We start from the raw sequence: 27,123 nt of genomic DNA, 5'->3' as shown, positions 1-27,123 counted from the left end.
AGTATCAACCATTTGTGAATTTCAACCATTTACGATTGACCGCGGCCGAGACGCTGAGAATAAAAGGATCATAATTTACACTAAACTTTCACGCCTTTAACCAGTAAGTACATGACTGCCGAACACATCCCAAACTGATACACCACATCGTTTTGCAAAGAAAAAAAAAACAAAGAAAAGAGAATAAAAAATAACCATTATTTGCTTGATGAGCTGAAAGAAATAACTACTGCCATAACTGAGGCTTGTTGCTAGAGCACCCCAATTACTTCCCATAGCTGCATTGCTGATCTGGGAAAAAAAAGGAATCCCATGAAACTTTTCATTTCACTGAAGAGAGGATGAGTACTGACTCTAGTAATCTGCTTGGTCAATAAAAATCGGCCATCCAAGCATCTACCTGCATCGTAAAGTAACTGTTTAAACATCTTGTCGAATGATAAAGCTTCTACCATGTGACATAAACTAACATAGATTGGGCAAAGCACAAGAAATATCAAAATTTGTTGTATATGTTAAGAGTATCAGCTAGCTGGAATTGGCACATTGCATCATGTCATTCTATCAATATGGGCACCATCACAATCACAAAAATGCTAATAATTAGTATATCGATTACAATTATGTGCGGTGTGAACTGTGAAGGAAATTAATGGAATTTTGAAAGTTAAGGTTAATTTCTTCTAATAACCTTTAGGTTGTGCCTGCATGATGGGAAAATGCCCAAACGAAGACTTTCATTTTAAAGGACCCTGTTCCAGAAACTCCATTTCATGGCCCTACGAAAAGCTAATCCCAAATTTGTCCTGAAAATAGTATTTTTGATCAAAACAATTGCTGTTCAAAATTCTGTACAATAATGTTTTGTTTAAACCATTGGTCAGGGAATACTTTAGCTATTCTATTTGTTAAAATCTTGATAAGGAGTTACGAAAAATAGGGGAAAAGGGTCAATATCTGGGCATCTTTAAACATGATGGCCCTTGTTTGGACATTCGCCCCCATACAAAGCAGGTGTGATTTCTTAGTCATTGATAAGGTATTTAGGGTTTTGTTGATAACATGAAATGAAGAAAAATTATTTTCTCCAAGACAATGCTACGGATTAATATATAGCATTGGTATAGTTTGCATCTGATTGTAATTTTTATTTTATATAATGTAGAATCTATTATTTATATATTACATGATATAGCAAACTATCTAGTGTAGTTATAAAAGGGCATTGTCCTGTTCAAGTAAGGTCGTGAGGGGCGCTTAGGGTGAGCGTAATCACCTTTTGATACAAAAGGGCATTGTCAAATAAATAGAATTCTTAAGTTATGACTTCACAAATTGAGCACGTCAGATTAAGAATGACCAACTTTAGCCAATCACCCAAAAAGGGCCAATGCAATAAAACTGTGGCAGGATAATGCATAATAGTCTACATGCATTCCAATGACAAACTATTACATCAAGCAATCATTCATAATGTGCCATCTAGACTATACCTAAATGACCCATCTAAGGTAATCACAAAGTACAAGGACCAAAACATACTCCCAAATGTCACACCTATTCGGCATAACAATCAAGAAATGGAACCGCCCAATTGAGTCCAGTGCTTTTCAATAATGACCAACAGCCACAAGAGGTGGTCTTGGCAGCAAACCATGTGGGGTTTAGGAAGTAAGACTCTGAAGTTAGTGTCCTCCTTTGTTTATCTTGGTATTTCACTTTTAAACCTAGTTTTCCTTCTCAGTAACAGGCAGCAATTTGGCGTGTTAGACAGTGAATGCCACCTTGGAGTGTTCTCAGAGACAGTGAACTTTAGCTAGAGGTAGGATCCTCTCCCCTTTTCCTAGTAGTGTTTATGTCAAATTGGGTTCAAACCAAAGGCTTTGGAGATGAGGACAAAATGAAGAAGATGTTTAACTTGTGTCGGCTTGTGAAGTAGTGTTGGCCTATATCAAGAGATTGTTTGATGGGACGTTGCCCTAAGAATGTGAAATTGTAATGTGTTGTCCATTGAGAATAAGTCTGTTGTAATGTTGAATCCATGTGGCATGTTGTGCCACCTACAAAATTACTTTGGAGTGAAAGCATTCCTGATGTGGTTGTGGTGCATGGTGCCCTTGATTGTATTTGTTGTACATATTGTTGGGACTAAAGAAGTGAAAGGAGAAAGGTTTATGTCGAGTTCAAGTGGGGAGGTCATGAGTAAGTCATAACCTGACTGAGGACCTCCTTTACCTTATTGCTTCTTTGCACGAGTTGCTTTATATCAATATTTTTGGATCCTTCATTAATGGTTCTTTGTCATGTTTATCATTAGCTGTCATGCCTAGGTATTTCATAGATGCATTCTAAGAGCAATTGTTTTTCGTCTTGCTGATGTGCTACTTCTATTGACATTACATTTGAGGTAAGCATGCACTAAAATAGAGTATTGTTATTATACTTGCAGTGCATGGACCATGAGATGAGCAAGGGCAGGGCACATTTGTGTATTGAGATGGTTTTGTCTGATTAGCTCTTAGCCAAAAAATTACAGGAGCCTTATGGGCAATGAGATCTGGTCCATGACGGTTAGGTCCTATTAGTACCTAGCTAGAGATCACAAGAACATAAAAACATTATTGGTTTGGGAAGGTAAAAGTCCTGCACCTAGCTGGAGATTACAAGATCATTGTGGGTTTGTGAGCGTTGTGTATGCTACAGACGTCATTTTGGGTCAAATTAGCCATTTGTATGTTCTAAGCATGAGATATTGACTTGCAAAACTTGTTGGGTTTGCTAGAGTTCAACTTGTAGGAATTGATATATTTGAGATATTACATTGCATTTCCCTTGTATGTTTTATAACTGTCCATCTTGTTCTTTTGTTTCCTATCGGAGGTTCTCCTATCTTATTTTTATTTTTCTAGCTTTTGTTGAAGTCTTATATTTATAGTTTCCTCCATACCAACCTGAGGAGAGTGGTAGGTGTTGGTGCAAGTTGCATTAATAATCTGATTTTGATATATGACAAATAGGTTAAAGTTAGATATGTTGTTTGTCTAACCTTTCTACCAAGTGTGCAGGAGTTGACGGGTTTGAAGGACCTCACAACAGGCTGAAATCCAGCTAGGTCCACGGGACCCGATAGCTGGTGGGAAGTCTAGATAGGTCCATGGGGCCCGATATCTGGCGGGAAGTCCGGTTGGATCGGCGGGATCTGACAACCGATCGAAGTCCAATTAGGTCTGCGGGCATGACAACTGGCGGGAAAACCTGGTGGGTTAGAGGCAAGTCAAGTGACTGCAAGTGGTAAGTGAAGATAAGCAACTGGAGGAGAAATCCAGTGAGGACGCATTCCCCGTTGAGGGAACTGTAGGTGTCGGTCCAGCTTAGGTCTATTTGAAAAACCTAAGTTGAGACCTTAACTAAATCCTGGTCTCAGAGAGACAGGATCTAATTACTATTCATATTTTACTATGTTGTGCTAACTCTGTTTTGCAGAATAAATATTTTTTCTATTGCCTGGACAGACCTTTTTTCGCAGGGAGGAAATTGCTGGAGAAAAGGAGTCCGGACGCCTAGAAAGGATCGAGCGCCCGGAGCAGTCGCGCCCAAGCGAGTGCCGCAGGCACCCGAGCGGTCCGGGCGCCTGTCGCTCGGAGTCGGTCCAGGCGCCCGGACTCGAAAAATCGTCCACAAGTTGATGTGGAGCGCGCTGATTGCCCGAGCCACATGGTCCAAGCGCCCGAAGGGGTTCCAAGCGCTCGGAATTGAAGGCCTTCGACGAGGAGCTTCAGAACAACAACTGCTACAACTTTCACTCTTGCTCGGTGCTCCGAAAAAGATCCTACGGGCTGTGACGCTCCTCCAACAACCGGCGATCAAGATTTTCTCACTTTCTTTGTTGTCGGTAATTTTCAGATATAGTTCCTGTACTCAATTTGTAATCATCCGAACTGTTAGTGAATTGTCTAACGAAAGCACTCGTCGAGTGCGGGCCTTGGAGTAGGAGTCGTCGGAGCCTCTGAACCAAGTAAAACCAACTTGTGTTAACACTTGACTTTTCTATCTTCTTTTATTCTTCCGTTGCGTACCTGTTTTAATTCGCTATCGATTTTCAACGATCGTTATTCACCCCCCCCTCTTCTAGCGTCTTTTTGATCCTACAAGTGGCAAGTGGTATTAGAGCAGGTACCGCTCTGAATTGGTGCAACTACCAATCAGGCAAGGGGTAATTTTTTTCTTTCCTCTCTCTTTCCATTCTTGAGTTTTTCAATATAATCCAAACTGGTACAATTACCTTTTTGGATAATTTTTTTTCCCGTTGCAAACTACTCTGAATTGGTGCAACACCAATCGAGTCTTAATATTTTTTTCTTTCTTCTCCCACACTACTAATACAAGACCTAGTCTTGGGACTTCTTTTCTTTTTCCTCTTTTGTGTGCAAGGTTAATGGCCCAAAACGAAGGATACAGTACCGTACGTCCTCCCCTCTTTAACGGCGACGACTTCCCATATTGGAAGAAACGTATGGAGGTGTACCTGAAGACCGACTTCGACCAATAGTTTAGTGTCACCGAAGAATACAAGGCGCTCATCGACAACGCTGGAATTCCAATGGACTCGGAAAATTGGAATTCGGAAATGAAGAAGAAGGCTCAGATCAACTTCAAGGCACTCAACATAATCCAGTGCGGATTAACAAAGGAGAAGCTAAACCGCGTCAGCCCACACGAAAACACGAAGGAGCTGTAGGACAAACTCATCGAACTACACGAGGGAACCAATGACGCAAAGGTAACAAAAAGGGATCTATTTTTAAATAAACTATTTAACATAAAAAATGCAGGAAGGAGAATCTGCGAGTCAACTACATACGAGGATAAAGGACATCCTCAACGGGCTCCATATAATCGGCCATCAAATTGAGAACCGAGATTTGATAAGGTATGCTCTAAACACGTTTCCTTGAAATGCACTGTGGGCATCCATCGTGGATGCTTACAAAATTTCGAGGAACTTATCTAAATTAAAACTAGATGAGTTGTTTTGTGAACTTGAACTCCATGAACAGACTAATTCAAAGCAGGTCGAGAAAGGTATTGCACTTTTTGCCCTCAAAAGAAGCTAAACGCAAGAACAAACTAGAGTCAGAATCTAAATCTGACTCAGAAGACAAAGAAAAACAACTCATGAACATGGTCAGAAAAATGTTCACAAGAAGAAAGAACAATTTCTCGAAGGACCTACAAAAGGTAATCAAGTCAAATGACACGAAGGCAAAGATCACATGCTACGGATGTAACAAGAAAGGACACTACAAGTACGAGTGTCCAAAGATGAAAGACAACAAACCCAAAACAACAAAAAAGAAAAAAGCACTCAAAGCAACGTGGGATGAATCATCCTCAGAATAATTGGATGTCGAATATCAGAAGCAACACAACTACCTCGCACTAATCCCAACTGGACCGGAATCAGAAAGCAAGTCGGAACAAGATGACGAGTCTGAATATGAATCAAGTCACGAGTCCGCACTCGTTTTCGAAGGTTCGAACGAGGTATCTTCTATCTTAACATCAAAATTTTTTAGAATAATTGCATGTTTAAATAAAAAATTAATTAAACATGAAAAACAAATTGAACCACTTCTTGAGAAAAATTAACGTCTCAAGGAACAGATTGAAAATAGAAACCCAAATCAAGATATAAAACTTGAAGAGGAAAAAACAAATTTAAAAAGTGAAAATAATAAACTTAAAGGATTATTAGAAACCTTCACCACTAGATCGTAAAATGAAGTTAAACAATACAAACTAACACCTAAACCTAAATTAGCATAAACCTAACACCTAAACCTAAAAGTTAAATAATTTAGGGGAGACTTCAAATTAGTTGGCACCTCCAAAATAATAGTTTACCCGGTTGGGTAATTAGGATTAGGTTAAAAAGGGACAAAAGTTTAACTTGAAAAATAACACTGAGAAGTTTTAGATGATAGTAGGTTAGGGAAGCTCTGACTATGCATGTTTAGGAAAATATGGCTTCGACCAAGTGCATTTGGCTTAGTGGAACTAACTGAAGTTACCCCTTACCAATCCTTGCTTGTTAGACCAAAGTTTTATTATTAAGTTTAGTGGATAGGACTATTTGGAAAACCTCGAAGGCGTGATTGCTCTAATGATGTCCAGATGACTCACCACAGCTTAGAAGTTTATCCAAAAACATTTGTTTGTTGAACGCAAACTAAACTTGAATCTAACACAAGTTTAAACCAAATCCTGAAATTCAACTTAAACTCATCTCACGAATTATAGGATCCCTTTGTGTGAAAAGTTAGACTGGTGAGATGAATAAGGATAAACTAAATTAAATCTAAATAATTAATCTGAAATTAAATAATTAATTCCTTAAAAATTTGCAAATAATCATAAGGATATTGCTTATGCTTGAAAAATCTTAGATTAAGGTAGAGGATATTTATTCGGATTATCTTTAAATTCTAAGAAAATTATTTACTTATGTTTTCTAAAAAATTTCCTATTTCTTTAGTGATCCAAAATTTATTTTGGACTTAGCCTAGATTAAATCCATAAAAAGCATGATCCTATAAATCTACGAATTGAGTATCTCACAAACACACTAGATTTACCTTGATTGTGTATTTATAAACATAGAATGGTGTAAGATGCGCAGGCATTTTGCCTATACTTCAGATGCTTATATCAGTGTATCAACATAAGTCTGGGTGAAAAATACAACAGTATATTGATCAAGTCAAGTAATCCTTTTTTTTTAGCAAATATCTAACTGGACATAAATACTTGACTCAACTAACCAGGTAATCTTCTGATAGTCAGTTAGTAACCAAGAGCTAGACAGTTAAGGATCAATAGTAGATGAGTATGTTTAACTAAGCTTTTATTGCTACTATTCTTAAAATTAATTAGTTTCCTATCCTAATCTTTGACTTAATCAATTACTGACTCAAATTAATTTTCAAATTAATTAATTAAGAATTAGTTTATTAATTAATCCTTAATTTAAATTAATTTAGTTAACCATTAATTAATTCTTAATTTATGTCTTTCTTAAATTTAATTAACTCTTAAAGCAACTTCTTAAGTTACTCAATTTTCAAATTAATTAACCTTTAACTTAACTTTTTAAACGCAATTAATTCTTAACTTAATTTTAAATAGTTTATTAAATAACTCAATTATTTTTTTAATTAAATTATTAATTTTTAACTTAACCTTAAGTTAATTTTTCTTAATTAATTTTAAACAACTTCATTTTTCAACTTACTTAATTTTCCTAGCAACTTAATTTAACTAATCTGCAACTCAAATTAATTTCACAATTAATCCTCAATTTAAAACTTAACTCAAAATAACTCTCAAAATTGAAAAATTTCTCAATACTCAACTTAAATTAATTAACTATTAATTAATCCTTAAATTCAATTATTTTTTAATTCTTGACTAAAATTATTTTAACTTAATTAATCTTTAATTAATTCTTAAATTAACCTCTAAACTTAATAAATCCCTAAATTAATCAATTTGTCACTTAAATCAATTTATTAACTTAGTCAAATTTAATTTCTTAATTTGCTCAATTTTCAAACTAATTAATCTTTAACTTAATTAATTTTGTCATTAATTTTTAACTTAAATAAATCATTAAACTTAACTCAATCCCTAATTAATTAATTAATAATAATAATAACATGCACAGGAGCCCAAAACCAGGGGCTGGCGCCCTTGGTATCAGGATCCAGGCGCCCGGATAGGGTTCGGGCGCTCCGCTCTGCCACCCCCTCCAGGCGCCCAAACTGGGTCCGAGCGCCCGGAATGTCCTATAAAAGGGCAATAGGGGGCGCCCCCTCTTCCTGCACCTTTCCCTTTTCTCTTCTTTCAAAAGCCCCTCACCGGGCTTTATCGCAAAAATAAAGAAAAGGGAAAAAGAAATATTTCTTCGGTTCTTACACCATCGTTGCGGATCAACTGAGGCCGTCAGTTCTATTATAACCATTAACGATGCCTCGGTAATTTCTTTTCTTCTAAACTTTATTTTGCTTGTTTTATTTGCTTTAGCATTTTATTATTAGGATGTTTTTGTTAACTAGGAAACGATCACATCCTGGTGCTGGCCCCTCAACCGCTAGTACAGACCCTAGGTTTCCCACTGATAAACTTAGGATTAAATTTTCTTCTACTATCTATGTTCCCCTACTTTCTAGATATCTAGATAGGCACTTTTTCATGTGATCATGCATTTCCGCTGTAGAGGTCATTGACTATTATAGTTTATAGCGTTTAGTTTATTGTTCTAGTTCAGTAAATATAGGTCTATGTGCTGAATTGTACAACAACCTAGTTAGAGTCGATGATCTTACCTACACCACTAGGGTCATCGGTACGAATATTACACTATTCCCCACTATTATTCGGGACTTTTTGGGATTACGTCCATCTGCATGTCCCTTCCAGTGCTACCCTTCTCGGGATCCACCATTGGTGATCCCTACTCGCATATTACGCTCGATACGATCTATTCGTATTTTTTTAGGATCAGCGTGTATCGACTGTGACCCTATTTAGATCAGTCATCCTAAGAGTCTAGGACTATGCCTTTATAGGGTCCTAGTCATATGCATTTTGCCCCTGACCACTTGTGACATAGTGATGATGCGTCCTTTTCATTCATTTCTCCTTTATGCATTGTGGCATAGGTTAGATATAGACATTAATTTGCACATATTTCATACCATCCTCTATTTAGCTGGTATTACCACTAGTCGGCGGGTCCATATGCCTTATTGCCACATTTTGACCGCCTACATAGCCTCATTGGATATTGATGTCAAGTGATGTCAGAACCCTAAATGAGTTTGATATGGTAGGTGCTAGGAACTTCTCCTTAGGAGGTGTACATATAGATGATGAGGATGTCTTGTCTTGGAGGAGAGAGGTCCAACACCAGCCCGACCTAGCCACTCAGCCTCCACCTGATCCAGCCGCCCAGCCCTAGGCTGATCTCTTTGGGGTACCAGCACCTCCAATCTGTCGTACATTAAACGACCGAGTTACTAGACTTGAGGGGTCCGTGACGATTCTTCGCCAGGAGGTCTCCGATCTTCGAAAGGAGCCAGACTCGTCATACTGAGTTGATGGATTTATTACACTCCTAGGGTTCCGACCCATCTTCCTCGTCTTCGCAGACTGCTATTATGTTGTCTTTTGCTTGTTTGTTGTTTCATATTGACTTGATGTGACTTTACCTTTACTTCAGTTACTAGTATTCAGTTTCCTTTAGCTACTTTCACTTTAGTTATTTGACTTGTTGCTTATTACATAATGCTTGATCTTCCTATGTTATCAGATTAGGGGAAGGATTTATTTAGACAATTTAAAAATAATTTTATTTTTTTTCGTTCCACTTTAAACATCTTTCTTACTTTGAAAATTTTCCTTGTTTTGTTAGAAAGTACTTTAAAAAATTAGTCCTAAAAAGTTATTTCTTTAAAAGTACTTTGAATTTTTCTTTGCAATTACTTTGGAAATAATTTCCTAGAAAAGTATTAAAGCATTAGAAATTACTTTTATAATCTTCCTTAGAAAAGTGTTTTTGGAAATCACTTTGAAATTGTTACTTAGGAAATTTTGTTTAAAATTTTTATGACAAAGTTACTTTGAAAATTTTTCAAACTTTAAGAAATTTACTTAGAAAATAGTCATTTTTCAAACTTAAAGAAGTTTACTTAGAAAATAGTTTTTTGCAAAAGTTTTACTGCTCTTAAAAATAATTCCTTAGAAGGCTTTTTACTTCATTTGAAAATCTTTATTAGAAAATTTTCTTTGAAAACTATTTACTTCAAAATTATTTTTTTCAACGATTTACTTTGGAAAAAAAATCACTTAAGAATTTTTTTTCTTTTTTCTTTAAAAAATTTGACTTCGAAATTTCTTTTGAAAATAGATTACTCAACAATTGTAAAACAATTTCCTTGAAGATCTTTTCAAAAGTCTTACTTGCCAAAAATTTTACTTGAAAATTTTTACTGTTTACTTAGAAAATTCTTGAAAAAGTTTACTTAAAGATTTTTGACAAAAGTTTTCTTAGAAAAATTTACTTAGAAATTTTTGAAATTTTCTCGGACTTTACTTACAAATTATTTTGAAAAAGAGCCTTGAATTTTTTTTTTCTTAAAAACATTTATTCCTCCCTCAAATGAACCTGAGTTTTTACCTTTGTCAAAAATATTATTTGAAGTATTTATTGTGCTAAACCTTTATGCATTTATTTTTTGATGTATGCCAAAGGGGGAGGATAGTGGGTTAGGTTAGAAAAATCAACTCACTTTAAACAATCCATGCTTAATGCTTGCTTTATTATTTTATTACATTTTTTTCTAACTTTAACCCCGGTTGTCATTACATCAAAAAGGGAAAATTGTTGATGCAAGTTGTACTAATAATCTAATTTTGATGTATGACAAATAGGTTAAAGTTAGATATGTTGTCTGTCTAACCTTTCTACCAAGTGTGCAAAAATTGACTGGTCTGAAGGACCTGATACCAGACTAAAATCCAGCTAGGTCCGCAGGACTCGATAGCTGGTCGAAAATCTAGATAGGTCCGCGGGGCATGATATCTGGCGGGACTTCCGGTTGGGTCCATGGGACCTCACAATCGACCGAACTCCAGTTGGGTCTGCAGACCTGACAACTAGCGGGAAAACCTAGTAGGTCAGAGGCAAGTCAAGTAACTGCAAGTGATAAGTAAAGGTAAGCAACTGGAGGAGAAATCCAGTGAGGACGCGTTCCTCGTTGAGGGAACTATAGGCGTCGGTCCAGCTTAGGTCCATTTGGAAAACCTAAGCTGAGACCTTGACTAGATCCTGGTCTCAGGGAGACATGATCTAATTACTACTCATATTTTATTATATTGTGGTAACTCTGTTTTATAGGGTAAATGTTTTTTCTATTGCCTGGACTAACCTTTTCTTGCAGGGAGGAAATTGCTAAAGAAAAGGAGTCCGAGCGCCCATAAGGAGTCCGGGCGCCCAAAAAGGATCCGAGCGCCCGGAGCAGTCGCGCCCAGGCGAGTGCGATAAGCACGCGGGCAGTCCGGGTGCCCAGACTTGAAAAATCATCCACAAGCTGATGTGGAGCGCGTCGATTGGCCGAGCCACGTGGTCTAGGCATCCGGAGGGGTTCCAAACACCCGGAATGGACCTATTTATGCATTTATTTTTTGATGTATGCCAAAGGGGGAGGATAGTGGGTTAGGTTAGAAAAATCAACTCACTTTAAACAATCCATGCTTAATGCTTGTTTTATTATTTTATTACATTTTTTTCTAACTTTAACCCCGATTGTCATTACATCAAAAAGAAAAAATTGTTGGTGCAAGTTGTACTAATAATTTGATTTTGATGTATGACAAATAGGTTAAAGTTAGATATGTTGTTTGTCTAACCTTTCTACCAAGTGTGCAGAAATTGACTGGTCTAAAGGACCTGACACCAGGCTAAAATCTAGCTAGGTCCGCAGGACCCGATAGCTAGTGGGAAATCTAGATAGGTCTGCGGAGCCTGATATCTGGCGGGACTTCCGGTTGGGTCCATGGGACCTCACAACCGACCGAACTCCAGTTGGGTCTGCAAACCTGACAACTAGCGGGAAAACCTGGTAGGTCAGAGGCAAGTCAAGTGACTGCAAGTGATAAGTAAAGGTAAGCAACTGGAGGAGAAATCCAGTGAGGACGCGTTCCTCGTTGAGGGAACTATAGGCGTCGGTCCAGCTTAGGTCCATTTGGAAAACCTAAGCTGAGACGTTGACTAGATCCTGATCTCAGGGAGACAGGATCTAATTACTACTCATATTTTATTATGTTGTGGTAACTCTGTTTTGTAGGGTAAATGCTTTTTCTATTGCCTGGACTAACCTTTTCTTGCAGAGAGGAAATTGCTAAAGAAAAGGAGTCCGAGCGCCCATAAGGAGTCCGGGCGCCCAAAAAGGATCCGAGCGCTCGGAGCAGTCGCGCCCAGGTGAGTGCGGCAGGCACCCGGGCAGTCCGGGCGCCCAAACTTGAAAAATCATCCACAAGCTGATGTGGAACGCGTCGATTGGCCGAGCCACGTGGTCCAGGCACCCGGATGGGTTCCAAACACTTGGAATGGACCTATTTAAAGACCTTCGACCAGGAGCTTCAGAACAACAACTGCTACGACTTTTACTCTTGCTCGGTGCTCCGAAAAAGCTCCTACGATGCTATAATGCTCCTCCGACAACCGACGATCAAGATTTCTCACTCTTTGTTGTCGGTAATTTTCATATATAGTTCCTGTACTCAATTTGTAATCATTTGAACTGTTAGTGAATTGTCCAACGAAAACATTCGTTGAGTGCGGGCTTTGGAGTAGGAGTCGTCGAAGACTCCGAACCAAGTAAAACCAACTTATATTAGTGCTTGGCTTCTCTATCTTCTTTTCTTCTTTTATTCTTCCGTTGCGTACCTGTTTTAATTCGCTATCGATTTCCAACAATCGCTATTCACCTCCCCCCCTCTAGCGTCTTTTCGATCCTACAATAGGGGCATCGAGAAGAGGCATAAGGTGTATTTCTGTTGTTGGTCTCAGACATCACTACTATTGGACTTGGAATTTTGAGTGGCATTTGGAACTTTCCAATAGTTTGTTGCATAGTTATTTTTCTTGTGGTTTGTTTTGTTTATCATGAGATGTGTTATATTATAATTTTTTTTTATTTTTTTTGATAATCCAAGTGTCTGGGCGAATCCTGGAGGTAGACGGTCTTCCCCTGGTTCGCCTACCAGGTAAATCTAGAACACAGCTTATGTATTCAGAGACTAACCTCCAAAATATTCATCCCTAGTGGGATTCGAACTATGGTTCTCTTGCTTATTTGTCCCTAGTGAGGGCTATATTATAATTTTATTGTTTTATGGATTTGTGTATAGTTAATATTATGCTTTCTACTTCTATCAAAACTTGAGATATTGATATGGAACTACTGTTATTGTGACTATAATCATTGCTCGTGTTTTTCAGATAAGTGGTGAATGTTGTCTAACATCTCTACAGCATATGAATGCGAGCAAAGGGTTGTGCCAATGGAACTATTATACAGATATTCTTCCTACCTGTGGAAAGGTCTCACTCGGGGAGTGACATTATAACTTATATACCATCAGTCATTGTACAGTTATAGATGTAGTGATGCATGGATAAAGATAAGATACGAAGATTAGAGAGACAAAAAATAACAATAAGTGGAAAGAAAAAAAACTTGAAAATGTATAGTGGTCAAACACTATTACCAAATTTTTCTCTCCTATAAATCATTTTAAAGACCACTAAATTGGACATAAACCAACACCAATCCTTTCCAGATCAATGATTATAACTGAGGCACAACTAATTTCCATGAGTTATTCATGTCCAGATCAAGGATTCTGATCCATTTTCTATAACAGATGTTTCTCAATCCCATGTCACCTAATAGTAAACACCTAACAATAAAATACAGAATTTCCCAATTTGACCATCAAGTAGTTTATGGAAATAGCAATCAAACTTTGAACTGAAATGAAAGCATAAAGGTACTTCCTTTTTTTTTTTTTGTTCCTATTCAAAAAATCGAAAACAGCCATTCTAAAAAGACATAAATCAATAAATCAATTATCCAAAGCAAAACAAAGCATATATGGCACAACATGACAAGTGCAATTTAAATATTCAAATTAATGCTCTAAATGGTTGAGATACTTTGATTCATGATAATCAGATGATATTAAAGTATTGTAGTTTACTGATGATGCTAATCAGGATAATTCAAAAGAAAATTAAGTTGAGCACTAATTTACTCACAAAAAGGAATATTACCAGTGAAACTAATAGGCATTACATTCCAATACTCATTTTCATAAAATCATCAAATCCATGTGAAATTGCACTTTTGGAAGGAGTTGACATTGATCAAATAATGCATGCACAAATTGGCTACAGGTATGTGTTGCTTGTAAGTCTAGTTGGGATCAAGGCAAATGTATTTTTCTTGTTGCACTAGAAAACACAGAAACATAAGATTATTTGATCTTTAGTCCACTTCACTTGTGTAACACCAATAGCATTGGCCATCAAACTATATAAAAGTAGGTAAGTTTCCAAATTCCAAGAGCTTTTAACTAATGCTCTTATCATTTATTTTTTCATATTTCCTTTGTTTCACCATCGTTCTTGATGTAAGATCTCTAGTCATGGATTTTTTCACAGTTCATTCATACTTACAATGTTTTAGAGCAAAATGTTTCCCCCACACATTCTAGTGTATATTCATTACTGAGACTATACTACTACTTCCATTGTCAATTCTTCCATATTGCTAGACAATAAAATCAGTTAGGGAATGGCTGTTCCTGATTTCTTTCACCTACCTACTCTAAGGAACAAGCACTGTATGAAGTATGGGATGTAAGAACAAAATTTTGTGCCCTAAATCTTATAGAATGATTAGATCATGCAAGAGATAGTATAAGCTATATGAACTTGTTTGATGGGCATCAAAAAGGAGTCAAAAGAATCACAAAATAACTCCATTAGTAGCATAGGATAACATGAAGGAAAATGTTTTCTAGTCAAGCTAGACTCAGCCATGGTTCATATTCATGATGAAGTGGTGACTTTTTGATGGGCTTAAGCTACTAAATATAAACTAATTAATTAATCACGAATTAATGCATTGAATTGTGAGAATCAAACTCAGCGTAAATCATCCTGCACATTTGAAAAGCATCTCAAGATTTCTTAATTTATGCTTAGTGAAGGAATAAGAAATTCCCATCTCACATATTGTAATTCCTGGGAGGAAAAGCACTAATGCCTTTTATAAATGACCAGTGACATGGCCATCTTACATTGGAAAAAAAACTTATCATTTTGTATTAAGCTTGAGATTTTCATTGGTCAATAACATATGAGCAAAACAAAAGGATCCATCAATTAGGCAACATAAAGAATGGAAGCCCATAAGACGGACCTATATTAACATACTAACACCAGTCACAAAATGAGAGAATTCCAGTACTTACTGAAACATACATGAAATCATTTGTAACTTCTAGAGGCACATGGTCCATTTTGAAGTTCCCTATAAATATCTTGATTTAATATGTTTGCATCCTCTCCGGAGTAAGTGATGCAGTCAGTCAATTCACTTGTGAGTGATTCAATGTCATCCACAGCAAAACGGCTTGGGAGGTAAGTACTTTTACTAACAAAATCATGATTATTCCCTTGCCCTTTGTCTAACAGTTTCCTTGACATTGCATCCGTGACTTGAAAATTGCAAGAGTCATGAACAACACAGGATGACCCATTAGACTGACCAATCATGATCTCAGGATTATTCAGCTGCCAACTAGCATTGCTACCTGTGCTAGAACAAATGTCCAAAGTGTTTGTGTCTGGAACTGAATAGACTAGCGTAGCCAAACTATGAAAGCGTCTGTCTATGATTTGTTCCATGCTGGATGTTACAGCATTTGATTTTGGCAATCGATTGTAATTAATGTGGGAGCTATCTTTGTTCAGAATCATGCCATGATTCACATAGACATCTTTCTCTGTCTTCAATGTGTGTGCAGGCTGTGATGGAACTATCAGGGAATTCTGATTGACAAGAAAAGAATTGTAATCACCTTGAGAATTGTTTATTTGTTGAGAAGGGATTACCACAGAACCGTTATTTATAAACCCAGGGTTATTCCCTACTGAAATGCTGATCAATGACTGAGAAGGAAGTGTGGTTGATCTCAAATTTGTAAAATTATTATTCTCTATCTTCAAGCTGGTTGACGATTGAGGAGAAACTACAACAGAATCTTCAACCAGTGGAGTAACATCACTTCCTGCTTGGTAACTACCTGAGGATTCAGAAGGGACTAAAACAGAGTCCTGGTTAAAAAGCGTAGTATTCACCTGAAGTTGAAAATTGTTAGATGGTTTTGTTTGGGAAACTAAACAAGATGGTTGCACGTTCACTGCCTGATTGGACTCTGATGGTGCAGTCTGTGAATGTGGTTGTGCCAACTTTGTCATGTGTAACGTATTGTTCTGAGAAGCATTCAAACCTCCAATATTGCTAGAAGAGGTCACGACACCAAGGCTATTCCAGGACCAAACTGGAAAAGAAGATAATGCCTGACCTTTCAACAAAGGTTGACCAAATGTTATTCCACGCTCGAAACTAACACAATTTTTCCCTTGAATTGGAACTTGTTGAACTACTGGCTGGTCTATTGATGGAATGGATAAGCTACAAGATGGATGTCCTAAGAGCTCATCTTGCAAGGCAGACAGAGTTTCTGGAGGAATTTGACCAGAAACTGCTAGAGTTTGGAAATCAAATCTTCCCAACTGATCCACTTTTGCATTTGAAGGAGCTCCGCATAAAGTATCAGTGAGACCATTTTGGTGGTGAGTTACTCCACTTAATCTCTTTAGGTAAAGTCTGAATTTCTGCGCAATTAAGAATTCTCAGAGATATGATTTGTTAATTTATACAATTCCACTTCAACAAAGTAAGAAAATATTATTTTACATGTTTCAAAATCATTCATCAGAAACTCTATGTTAGGACAAAGAAACCCACGATCTAAGATGGAGTGATGCAATACCCAGGAGATCATTTTAAAAGCCAACAGTTCATTCTCAATGATAAATTCACAACTGCAACATGAAAGATATAACTCAAGTGAATATTTTTTGCAAATGCTGCCTCTGAAGAGATGAAAGTAAAAGTAAAAGTAAAAGTTTTTGAAGGGTAGGTGTAAAAGTTCCTCAAATAGAAATAAATAGATGAAATTTGTCACAACAACATTTGAACAGCTTAATCCTATTGTTTCCCTTCGTTAGTTTGTCATTGGTAGTTTGAGAAATTTATAAGAATATTTTGTTTAATGCTTCAACATGAAACTTCATCTGCATTTAAATTTGAGACATCATTAGTTTTAACATGTTCAATATAGTAATTCATAGGACCTTTAATAGTTTAAACATTAATATTCAGTGCATTTCTGTCTTCACATTTCTGCAGATGATGTACAGAAAATAAAACCTCCAGACACCGCAGCAATACATAGTAGTTCTAAAATCATAATCAAGAACGAGAAAGAAGACTATGATGTTTACTCAAGGGAAATAACGGTCTAAAATTCTAAATTTGGCTTTTAAAATACAAAGTGATATCACAAAGTAGTTTTTGATTCATAAGAAAATTAAGGTACAAGAGAAGTCAGGAACAATCTGACATTAATGGTGCAATCTGGATAACCAAAGTTAAGCTGGTAAAAAGGGAAGGAAATCTGTGGAGATTCCAGTTTCTCAAAATATAGTAACAAGAAGCTGTGTGTCCAAATTGCTTAGGGCGAAATTATAGAACAAACTTGCAGTAATCAAACATTGAACAAATAAAAATCATAAGTAGCTCAAATCAAACCTGCAAATGGCTAGCAACATTTTCTCTTGTTAAACCAGGAACGTTCATCAATTCCAGGATTCTCTTGGGCACAGCCTCTGCATTATCCAAAATTCAGGAAATTATAGTAATTCAATAAAATTACTGAATCAAGCTTATATATAGTTTGATATGTGTCAAAGTTTGTATTAACAAAACATATAACTCGCACTAGCCAAAGGCATTTGTTTATCTTAATAACATAAGAGTTGAGAATGTTCATACTGTCTATTCCTAGTTGGTTCACTGCATTGACAAATTGCTGATGGAGCTCAACTGACCACACTACACGTGCTTTTTTAGATGAAGATGGATCTACGCTGTCTAGTTCACCATCATCATCTTCTTTAGCATCTCTTTTTTTTTTCTGATATTTCCATGAGCTGTCCCTTCCATCATTCACTGTGGAAGCATAGTCAGAATCATCAGTGACATTTCTGTTGAGTTCACTTTCTTCCACACTACCCGAATGTTCAATATCTTTGTTGTCAAGCCATTTTCTTCTAACAACATGCTGCCATATGTTTTGTAGCTCTTCCATACGGACAGGCTTGGATAAGAAATCACAGGCCCCATGACTTACTCCTTTCATCACAACATTGAACCTTGTATCACCAGACATCACTGCAAATTCATGAATAAATTAAATAACTGTATCCCAACTATTTTGTGCAGATATGAAAAATTCAAATGTCAGAGAAGTTACTTACTGATAACAGGAAGGTCCATTTCAAGACCAACTAATTCAAGTAGCCTGAATCCATCCATGTCAGGCATATGGACGTCACTAATTATCAGATCAAAAACGCCCTTGTTCTCCCTTAGAAGTGATAAAGCTCTTGTAGCCTCAGCACAAGTTGTAACTACAGAATTAAAAGATCCAAAGTCATCTTGAAGATTTAAAAACTATAAATAGGTGAGATGACAAAAGATTTTTTGTTATGATTCATGTGATGACTATTCATGCAGCTACAGTATACTATTATTGTTGTCACAAATTTGTGTAAAAAATTAAATAAAAAAGGGAACCAGGATTGCCTCTATCACGTGCTGTGCAAAAATAAATTTGAAACGTTGCCTGTCTCCTAAACTATTAATCCTTACGTGAAGGCAAGTGGGCAAGTAAGTAAATGCAACAAGAGAACTCATAATTTAATAATGAGATGTAGAAAAACAAGTCTGTAGCAGTCCATTTTGGCTGTCTTTTCAAAGAGAAATCACTCTGTTTCTCTCATCTTAGAAAGACACATTGAATGTGCTTAATGGAAAAAATTATAAGATTGTGGTACAAATCACCATATTGTATAAATCAGAGTTATTGAACTCTTAAGAAATAACGCACAGAGGTTGAAATGCAAAGATAAATGTGTTGAGTTACTCAAAAGGACTGACAATTATCTGTACCTCTACTAGATGATAAAATAAGAGAAAATAGGTTGAAATGATATGAAATATAGACATATTCAAATACAATCAGTAAATCTATTAAAGTTAGGATGCTCCAGCCCATTTGTCCAACATGATCATGTGTAGTGGTCCATTATGTCTAAAAGAGGAAACTTCAACACCGCACAAGTCTAACATTACTAAAGAAAAAAAGAGTGGAATTTTCTAGGCTAATTAAAACTATGATGCTTGAATTTTTCATCTTCCCCTCCACATCAGTTTTGGATATCAACACTCAAATACCAATACTCTACCTTATAACTCTGTTGATCAGATGTAAAAGTTTCCAGAAACAACTATGTTCGAACTTGGAAACAAACCTATGTCAGATGCTTATATCCAAATCCGAGGAACAAAAATTAGAGCAAAGTTATTCACTCCACTTGAGCCCAAGATGAACTAACCTTAAGGCTAGAGAGTAAACCCAATACTCTGACCCCAAAGTATAGGCCAATGCAAAATTTCCAAGCCTATCAATTTCAGAATTTGCCACCTAATGTATATATTGCATTAGTAGTTTAGCTTATTTACATAAATCTAAGCTTTAAAACTACTTGCACATTGACTATTGCAGATGATATACAACCTGCATGAAGATTTCAAGTCTCTAGATTGCGTTTCCTATGAGAGATGGAAAGTGTCGAGGAAAGAATGAGTATAGGAAAATACTACATTTATATGAAAAGAGAAGGAAATTTATACCTCATTCTTACTTCCTTGGAAGAAAGGTAACTAAGAGACACATTTTTTCACAGTTTTGTAGGAAGAAAGAAAGAGAGAAATGAAATTATTTTATAAAAACACACACAAAAAAAAAAGGTTAAAGATTCTTTTCTAATGTTAAAATTGGCAATATTTGAACGTTATAGGAACTCTCCGTCTAATGAAAGCCAATTCAGTCAAAATTGGTAAAAGTCTTCACTGATTGTTCTCATTCTTTTTTTCCGCCCAAAGAAACAAAGAGAAAGTCTTCTCCAGTTAGGAAAGTCAATTTGGTCAAAATTAGGAAAAGTCTTCTCCAGTTGTTCGCTTTCCTTTTTTTTCCTTTTTTTTTCAAACAAGAAAAAGGGAAAGGACATATGGAGAAGTCTTTCCCTAGAATATTTTTTGGCACATGGTTCCGACCCCAAATTTTCAACTTAAAAAAAATTCAAATCTAATCGCAAAAACCCTATTCAAATTTTTTTTACCATAGTGAGCACCACAATTTAGTCCATGAAGAGGTCAAGAGTAGCCACTATAAAAATTTGCGCAAAATCTCTAAAGTCGACCTTGTTTATGATGTGGCAAGCGTATTTATGATAAAGACAAATTTTTAGAGTGCACAAGAACAATAATGCTAAGTGACAAAAGGTGATGAGGATGATCCACCACCTTAGTATGTCAAGCAGAGACGGATCTAAGATAGGGCTGGCTATCTTGGGCTCTAGTCCAGCCCAAAAAAATTTTACATAGATATTGTATAGCCTACAACTTGGCACCAAACAGCATTGACGTGTTCTTTCTCTCTCTCTTTTTCTTTTTGTTCATTTTATTTTGATGCTTAGCCCACCCCTTCCACACCCAAAGCTCAACCCACCTGTAATTCCTGGATCCATGCCTGATGTCAAGAATGTTTGATTGAGAACAAAATGCTTTCTATAAGAAAACTCTAAGCACTCCTCCATGGTACTACCAGAAATTCATATTCCCTGTACACAGTACAGTATCATGTTTATAACACATCATTATGGATATAACTATCAAGGAACGCCCTTAAATTAAACAAAGTTCTAATGGCCTAATTGGGCACTTATTAAGAGCTGAAAAACCAAAGGTAAAATATTACAATATCTCGAAGCATTTTAATAATGTATTTTAAGATTCTTGATGGTCTAGAGTCATTTATTCTTAAAATAATTCAAAATATATATGTTTCAGCGGAAGGAGTCTAGGCTGTCTAGAACAGCCGCCTCTCTGGAACTTTGGCGGAACAAAGAATGCATACTTCGCAAACACGCATATTATTAAGTTCAATCTATGTTATTGTTTATCACTCAATCAGCGAACGATAATTGAAAGTTGGGATTTTTAGTTCCCTACAAATTATTGAATCGTAAAGAAGACATTGTCAGCGAACACCATAAACGATAAATGATACACGATAAAGACAATATAAGAGCAAGAATACACAGAGGAGCACAAATGATGGAAAGGACTCACCGTCATACTGGCAATTAAGAAGCATGCGCTTCACCACCGCTAAGCAGGTCAAGTCGTCGTCCACCAATAGGACCTTCATCCCCACCGGGAACTTATCCGAAATCCTATCACTCTCCATCTTCTTTGAACTCGCGTAGCTGCTCCCCCCACTCATGTTCCGCGCCGTCAATTCCGGGACTTCGACCCTCCGGCACTCCTCCCCCAATCTGAGCAGTCACACCTCAAGTTTCTCCAAATGGACCAAATTCCACTCCCAAGTCACCACTTTCCCTACACCTCTCTGAATGAATCCCTATCTAACCTCCATCCCCTGCCCAACCTATCCAAGAACAGCAAGATCAGATAGCGTCGATCCGCCACCGCGAGAGGACGAGAAAAGTCAACGGGAAGTTCTCTCCGGACCAATCCAACGTTACGGCCCAACCGACGGAGAAACGTCGCGGAGACCCAAATCGCAGCTTCTCCGACCAATTCCAGCGCCTACCTCGATCCAACGATCGCCGGGACGGGGAGAGAGAAAAGGGGAAGCAAGAGAGAGAGAGACCCCGACAACTGTCTTTTTACGACCCTTCTACTTTTTCTTTTGGCAAATTCAATTTGCTCCTGTAATTTATTTTGTTTTTATTTTACCACACCAATTTAAAATATTATTTTATAGTATAATATATAAAATAAAAAATATATATCCAGTATCTTACGCCCCAGAAGAGGGAGGTATAATTTATATAATAAACCCTGATTTTAGGATGACTAGTTGTATTGAATAAAATTATTATTTAGTATGTTCTACAACTATACGTGTCCAAGTTTTAAAATTTAAAAAACATATAGAGCTTTTCCATTATACTCCTATCATCTTTCCGCATTTAATTTTTTTTTACCAATTTAAAATTTTATTATTTTTAATTTATGCTATGGTATTCATATATGAAAGTATATATTTATTAAGGAGGCGGGTAGGTTAAAAAAATTTAAATGTGAAAAAACAGGAAGAGATATATTTGGAGTTTTAAATTTTAGGTATGTAAAATGGATAATAGAATCTTGTTCATATGTTTATAGTTATGATATTATTTGATTGATGAAATATATAATAAAAAAATATGTAAAATAGTAAAGAAAAATAAATAAATATATTTAAGTATAAAAATATATTTTTTAAAATAGCAATGATAGGAGGAAAAAAATCCCAGAAAAAAACTTAGGGACACGTCGCCCATTATTTTTACTTTTTATAGAAATTAAATTTATCTGAAAAAAATACTAAATTAAAATTTTTAAAAGAAAGTAGAAAAAAAAATACACTAAATAATTCAACAAATAAAATATAAAATTATATTATATTATATTATTTTTACACGTGGGTTGTTGATGATGTGTGTTTAGTAGTGATAAAGGAGAGTATTTTATTATTATAATATTTATAATTATAAGTGTAAATAACAATTAGATAAATTATAGAGGGTAAAAATGATTTTTTTGTAATTTAAGAGAATATTGTACTTTACCGCTTAAACAATCAAAATTTCTATTTCACCATTCATATTCTTAAAAATTCAAGTGAACTTTTTGGATCTCCAAATAGTTAAATTAAAAATAACATTTAATACATTACATTTAAGATGATGAGATGACATTTGATTTAAAGGTATGGGAATGAGAAATTAGAATTTTTTTTTTTTTTTTTACGTATTTGGTTAATGAGAATGAAAACGAAATATTAGAATGAAATTTAAATTTTTGAAAAGAGATGAAAGTTATCTTTCTCTTTGGATTTGATATATCATTTAGAGTTCTTTCAATTTTCAATTAATTTTAACTTTCAATCAATTAAATTCGTCAATATATTTATCATGTTGATAGTGGTTTTCACCATCACAATTTGACTAAGATAGTAATCTTGTGAAGCTTTTCGGTACTAAAATAATTGAGGAGGATGTGGACGAAAAGGATATTTTCAAGAGATAAAAGGGTATTTTTGAAAAAGAAGAATGTGAACATATGATGATTTTCAAAGGCATTTTTAAAATTTTAATTAATTCTCATTTAAAAATATCAAACATGGCAAACACTACGTCGAAATAATAATACTCATTTCCATTATAATCTATTATCAAACACATTATGATTCTTGTTCAACTACTTATCTATTCCATTTCTAAGCAAGTTTTGCAATTCTATAAATACACAAGCTCCTATTTAACTATTTTCCCATGAAGTTTTCAATATTTCATGTTTTTAGCCCAGAATCGAACCTTATATATTTGAGAGATTGTAAAAACACCCTACCACAATTAGTTTATTCATAGATTCATCATTGTATACGAAATCACTTAAGTAATAAAATTGACTCTGAGATTAGAAAACTCTAAATGGTAAAATAATATATATTTGAAAGTATATGAGGTGATCTGAAATTTTAATAGTTTGAGGGGGCAAAATAATATTTTTTTAAAAAAAAACGAAAGGATAATACTGTCTCCCGAGCTGAGGAAAGACAGAAAATCCACTGTTACCCAACTTTCTAATACCTGTTATATCTAGTGGACCCCTCTGACCAAAAACTGGTTGTCTAATCAAATATACGGTAAAATTGTCGCGCCAAGAACACGTGAAAGAAATATTTAACGAGATTTTCACAAATAAAGCAAAATGATAATACGCTCGCCCAGCATATGAGGAAATAAATCACGGATAATTAAATCTGACAATATTTCATATGCTATTGATTATATCATCCTGAAAAGTTGTCATTAGATTCATCCATAAATCAATTCATAGTCGTTCACTAAATAATGCCTAAAGAATTGGAAGATTTTTTTTAAAAATATATATATTCATAGAAAATTAATCTCTTGTTTTATTTTATTGTAATAAAATTGTAACATCCATCCAACTGGACACCCTTAGAGCATTCACGAATACGTTAATACCAATATATTATTATTATTATTTTTTAATCTATAAATATTAACGCGTTTAAAAACATTAAATACAGTACTTAAAATAGCCATATTAACATTAACGCTAGCATTAACTTCAAAGCTGCTGCTTTTACGGACTCGCGCATAGAGAAAAAACAAGAAACCCTAATACCCAAGACCCTGCAACCATCCAACCATCAACCTGTCTTATCGATGTAGGGAAGGTGGGTCCCCTGTTGGGACCACTCCAGTCTACCCATAAAGATGGGAGAGGAAGGGGTGATGGAAAAAAGAAAGCAACCAATAGGAAGATGCCAAGTGGAAAGAAACGATTAGTTTATTTTATTTCTCTGTCATTAAGTTATGTTGTAAATAAATTTGGACAAAAGTCGGGAGTAGGAAAAAGTGTTCAGATCCTCTGTCTTCAAATTTTTTTTTGTCCCTATGTTCATTTATCGATCGGATGAATTAGATTATATTTCAAGAATATCTTATACATCATGATGATACTGCACACATCTTAAAGATGTCATGATGCCTTGAGATGTAATCTGGTTTGTCCGATTGACAGGGGACACGAGGACAGAGAAATTTGAGTACAGAGGATCTGAACTGGAAAAAGTCTGCCATTCAATTCGGCCAAGATGCCAAGGACTCCGATTTTTTTTCCTCAAATAAGTGTATCAAAAGAACATAACCCCTACTATAATATTGTGACAAAATGTGAATACGTTCGTCCCCAACGCCCCTACCAATCCGTCCCAAGACCAACACGGAAGAGGTAAATCACGAGCGGCTACTAGCCTTTGGAATATTGACTAACACATAAAGGAGGCATTTATCTCAGTTTTGCCGAGATTCGAACTCCAGATCTCATTATGACAACACCTCATGCGCTAGTCACTAGACCCATCCGAGGGGACTTCAATATAGTAATATTGATAACAGCCTCGGAGGTAATGATGTAATAATTAAATTCTCTCATATAATAATTAAAAATTTTAAATTTTAAATTTAAATTACAGTACATTATAAGAGATTAAGAAGTGAATCTAAAAATTTTGAGCATATGAATGGACCTCCATAAATATTTTTCAATTTATTTTAGTAGCATATGAAAAATTTCCATTAGACCGGACCGATGACTACAAAACATACAGTAAATAGAGACGAAATTTATCCATCGTTATTCCATCACTAAATATATATTGCGACAGAAAGTGTCCCGTCGTGCAAATTTCAGTCGTTAATACTGTAACGACGGATATTTATATTTTCATCACTATATATAGCGATAAATTTCTAAATTTTTGTCATTACTAGTCCAACGGAGCAAAAATCTTTGTTAAAGTATTAGCAATGGATAATTTAAATATTCGTTGCTAATATCAATAGATAATCTAAATATCCATCGCTATTAATGACGGAAAGTTTAAATATCCATCACTATTAGAGACGAATATTTAAATTATCTATCGTTATTAGTGAGAATATTTAGATTATCCGTCGCTAATAGCGATAGATATTTAAATTTTACGTTGCTAATCTCTTGTTTTGTGTATCGAAACATATCGTAAAAGGTATCACAACCCTGATAGTAGCAGCGAACATTTGACTTTCTATCGCTATTAGCGATGGATATTTGAAAAATCTGTCACTAATAGTAATGGTTTTAAAAAATATCTATTGCTATTAGCGACGAAAAATCAAATGTGTTGAATAAGTGTGAATGGAGAAGAGGTGGAAGAGAAGAAGCTCCATTGTGAATGAGACTTTAGTCCCACATTGGAAGTTTCAAGGCAAGTTTGTTGGTTTATATTGATTCACATGCATTGAGGATGTGAACAAATGCATGGGGAGAGGCTCTCTCTCGTGTGGGTGTGCAGGGGGGGTGCAAATCCAGGGCCCGGATTGCATTGAACCAAGCTGACTCATGCGCGAGGGCGACCTGCGCACACGAATGTTGGACCGGTCGGGGCAAAAATTTGCCCAAGCGGAACAACCAACATTTTGCCACATATACCTTTTTGCTGCTTGTGTAACGGATGCATTAAAGGAAAATTAATGCATAATCAAAACGGCCAAGTGAAAAGCTGGCGTTGAGTAATGACCATTAATGGTGTCCTTTGGTCTTGAAAAAATGTGGAACCGCCACATCAGCGGCCCCCCTAGAGCCGGTCCCACGGATATGGAGGGAGGTAAATGCAGGTACACAGGTGGAAAGTGCATAGCGGAGACGTTAACCCCAGGCAGTGACACCCCGGGGATCGACCCCTGGACCTTTCAGCCACAGAACCATGCACTCCCCATCTGTGCTACGCCCTGGGGACTGGTGTCCTTTGGTCTTGAGCTCCTATATAAGGAGGCTGCGACCTCAGGCAAAAGGTTACGCAGATAACACAGCAAAAGCAAGCAGAAGCTCTCCTCCTCATTCCCCTTCTCTGTCGTGCAACTCCTGCTCGACAGATTGCCCGCGGTAGCTTTCGGGTACCACTCAGTTCGCCGTGACCACCGGTGCTTGCCACCGGTGCTTGGTGGAGTTCGCGGTCAGACCGTTGTATCCTGGGAAACAGACCTCCCAAATAAGCCTCGAAGCACAGCCGGAGGTGGGGGCGAATCTGTTTCAAGGAAACTACTACTTACAGGCCTCGGTCAGCTTGCCCGGTCGGGATTTTGCCCGACCTTACTGCTCTTTCGAGACTGCTCTGCAGACCTGGTCTTCTGCTCTGAACAGACCTGGACATTCTACTCTAAACAGACCTGGTCTTCCTTTCTGTCAAGACCTGTTCTGCTGCACGCCGACCCAGCCGACCGACCGACCCAGTCGACCGACCAACTTGGCCGACCGACCGACTCGGCCGACCGACCCGGCCGACCGACCCGGCCGACCGACCCGGCCGACCGACCGACCCGGCCGACCGACCGACCCGGCCGACCGACCGACCCGGCCGACCGACCGACCCGCCGACCCGCCGACCCGTCCGATCGACCGACCCGCCGACCCGGCCGACCGATCGACCCGC

General features: G+C 36.5%; 1 protein-coding gene across 2 annotated transcripts; it reads right to left on the bottom strand.

Moving 5' to 3' along the window:
- Positions 1 to 54: 54 nt before the first annotated feature.
- On the bottom strand, positions 55 to 21,752 carry LOC122046779 (two-component response regulator ORR21-like). Of its 2 annotated transcripts, none has more exons than XM_042607641.1 (6): positions 21,177 to 21,752; positions 18,239 to 18,391; positions 17,754 to 18,152; positions 17,511 to 17,587; positions 15,103 to 16,531; positions 55 to 400 (listed from the first exon to the last, which is right to left on the bottom strand). In XM_042607641.1, exons 1-5 carry the CDS (start codon positions 21,328 to 21,330, stop codon positions 15,119 to 15,121), a joined length of 2,196 nt encoding a protein of 731 aa, XP_042463575.1. In that variant the 5' UTR covers positions 21,331 to 21,752; the 3' UTR covers positions 55 to 400; positions 15,103 to 15,118. The 2 variants fall into 2 exon arrangements, with proteins under 2 accessions (XP_042463575.1, XP_042463578.1); XM_042607644.1 differs by having other exon boundaries at positions 15,113 to 16,531.
- Positions 21,753 to 27,123: the final 5,371 nt, after the last annotated feature.

This window comes from Zingiber officinale, chromosome 2B (assembly GCF_018446385.1).
Source record: "Zingiber officinale cultivar Zhangliang chromosome 2B, Zo_v1.1, whole genome shotgun sequence".
Lineage (NCBI taxonomy): Eukaryota > Viridiplantae > Streptophyta > Magnoliopsida > Zingiberales > Zingiberaceae > Zingiber > Zingiber officinale.
This window is presented reverse-complemented; position numbering and strand designations above follow the sequence as displayed.

Bases quoted from the DNA above. Each gene is read 5' to 3' on its own strand.
- LOC122046779 (XM_042607641.1), bottom strand. From the start codon at position 21,330: ATGAGTGGGGGGAGCAGCTACGCGAGTTCAAAGAAGATGGAGAGTGAT. The intron at 18,392-21,176 runs GTGAGTCCTTTC...TTAATTCTGTAG, and splicing joins TCTTAATTGCCAGTATGACG to TTACAACTTGTGCTGAGGCT. The intron at 16,532-17,510 runs GTTTGATTTGAG...TTAATTGCGCAG, and splicing joins ATGTTGCTAGCCATTTGCAG to AAATTCAGACTTTACCTAAA.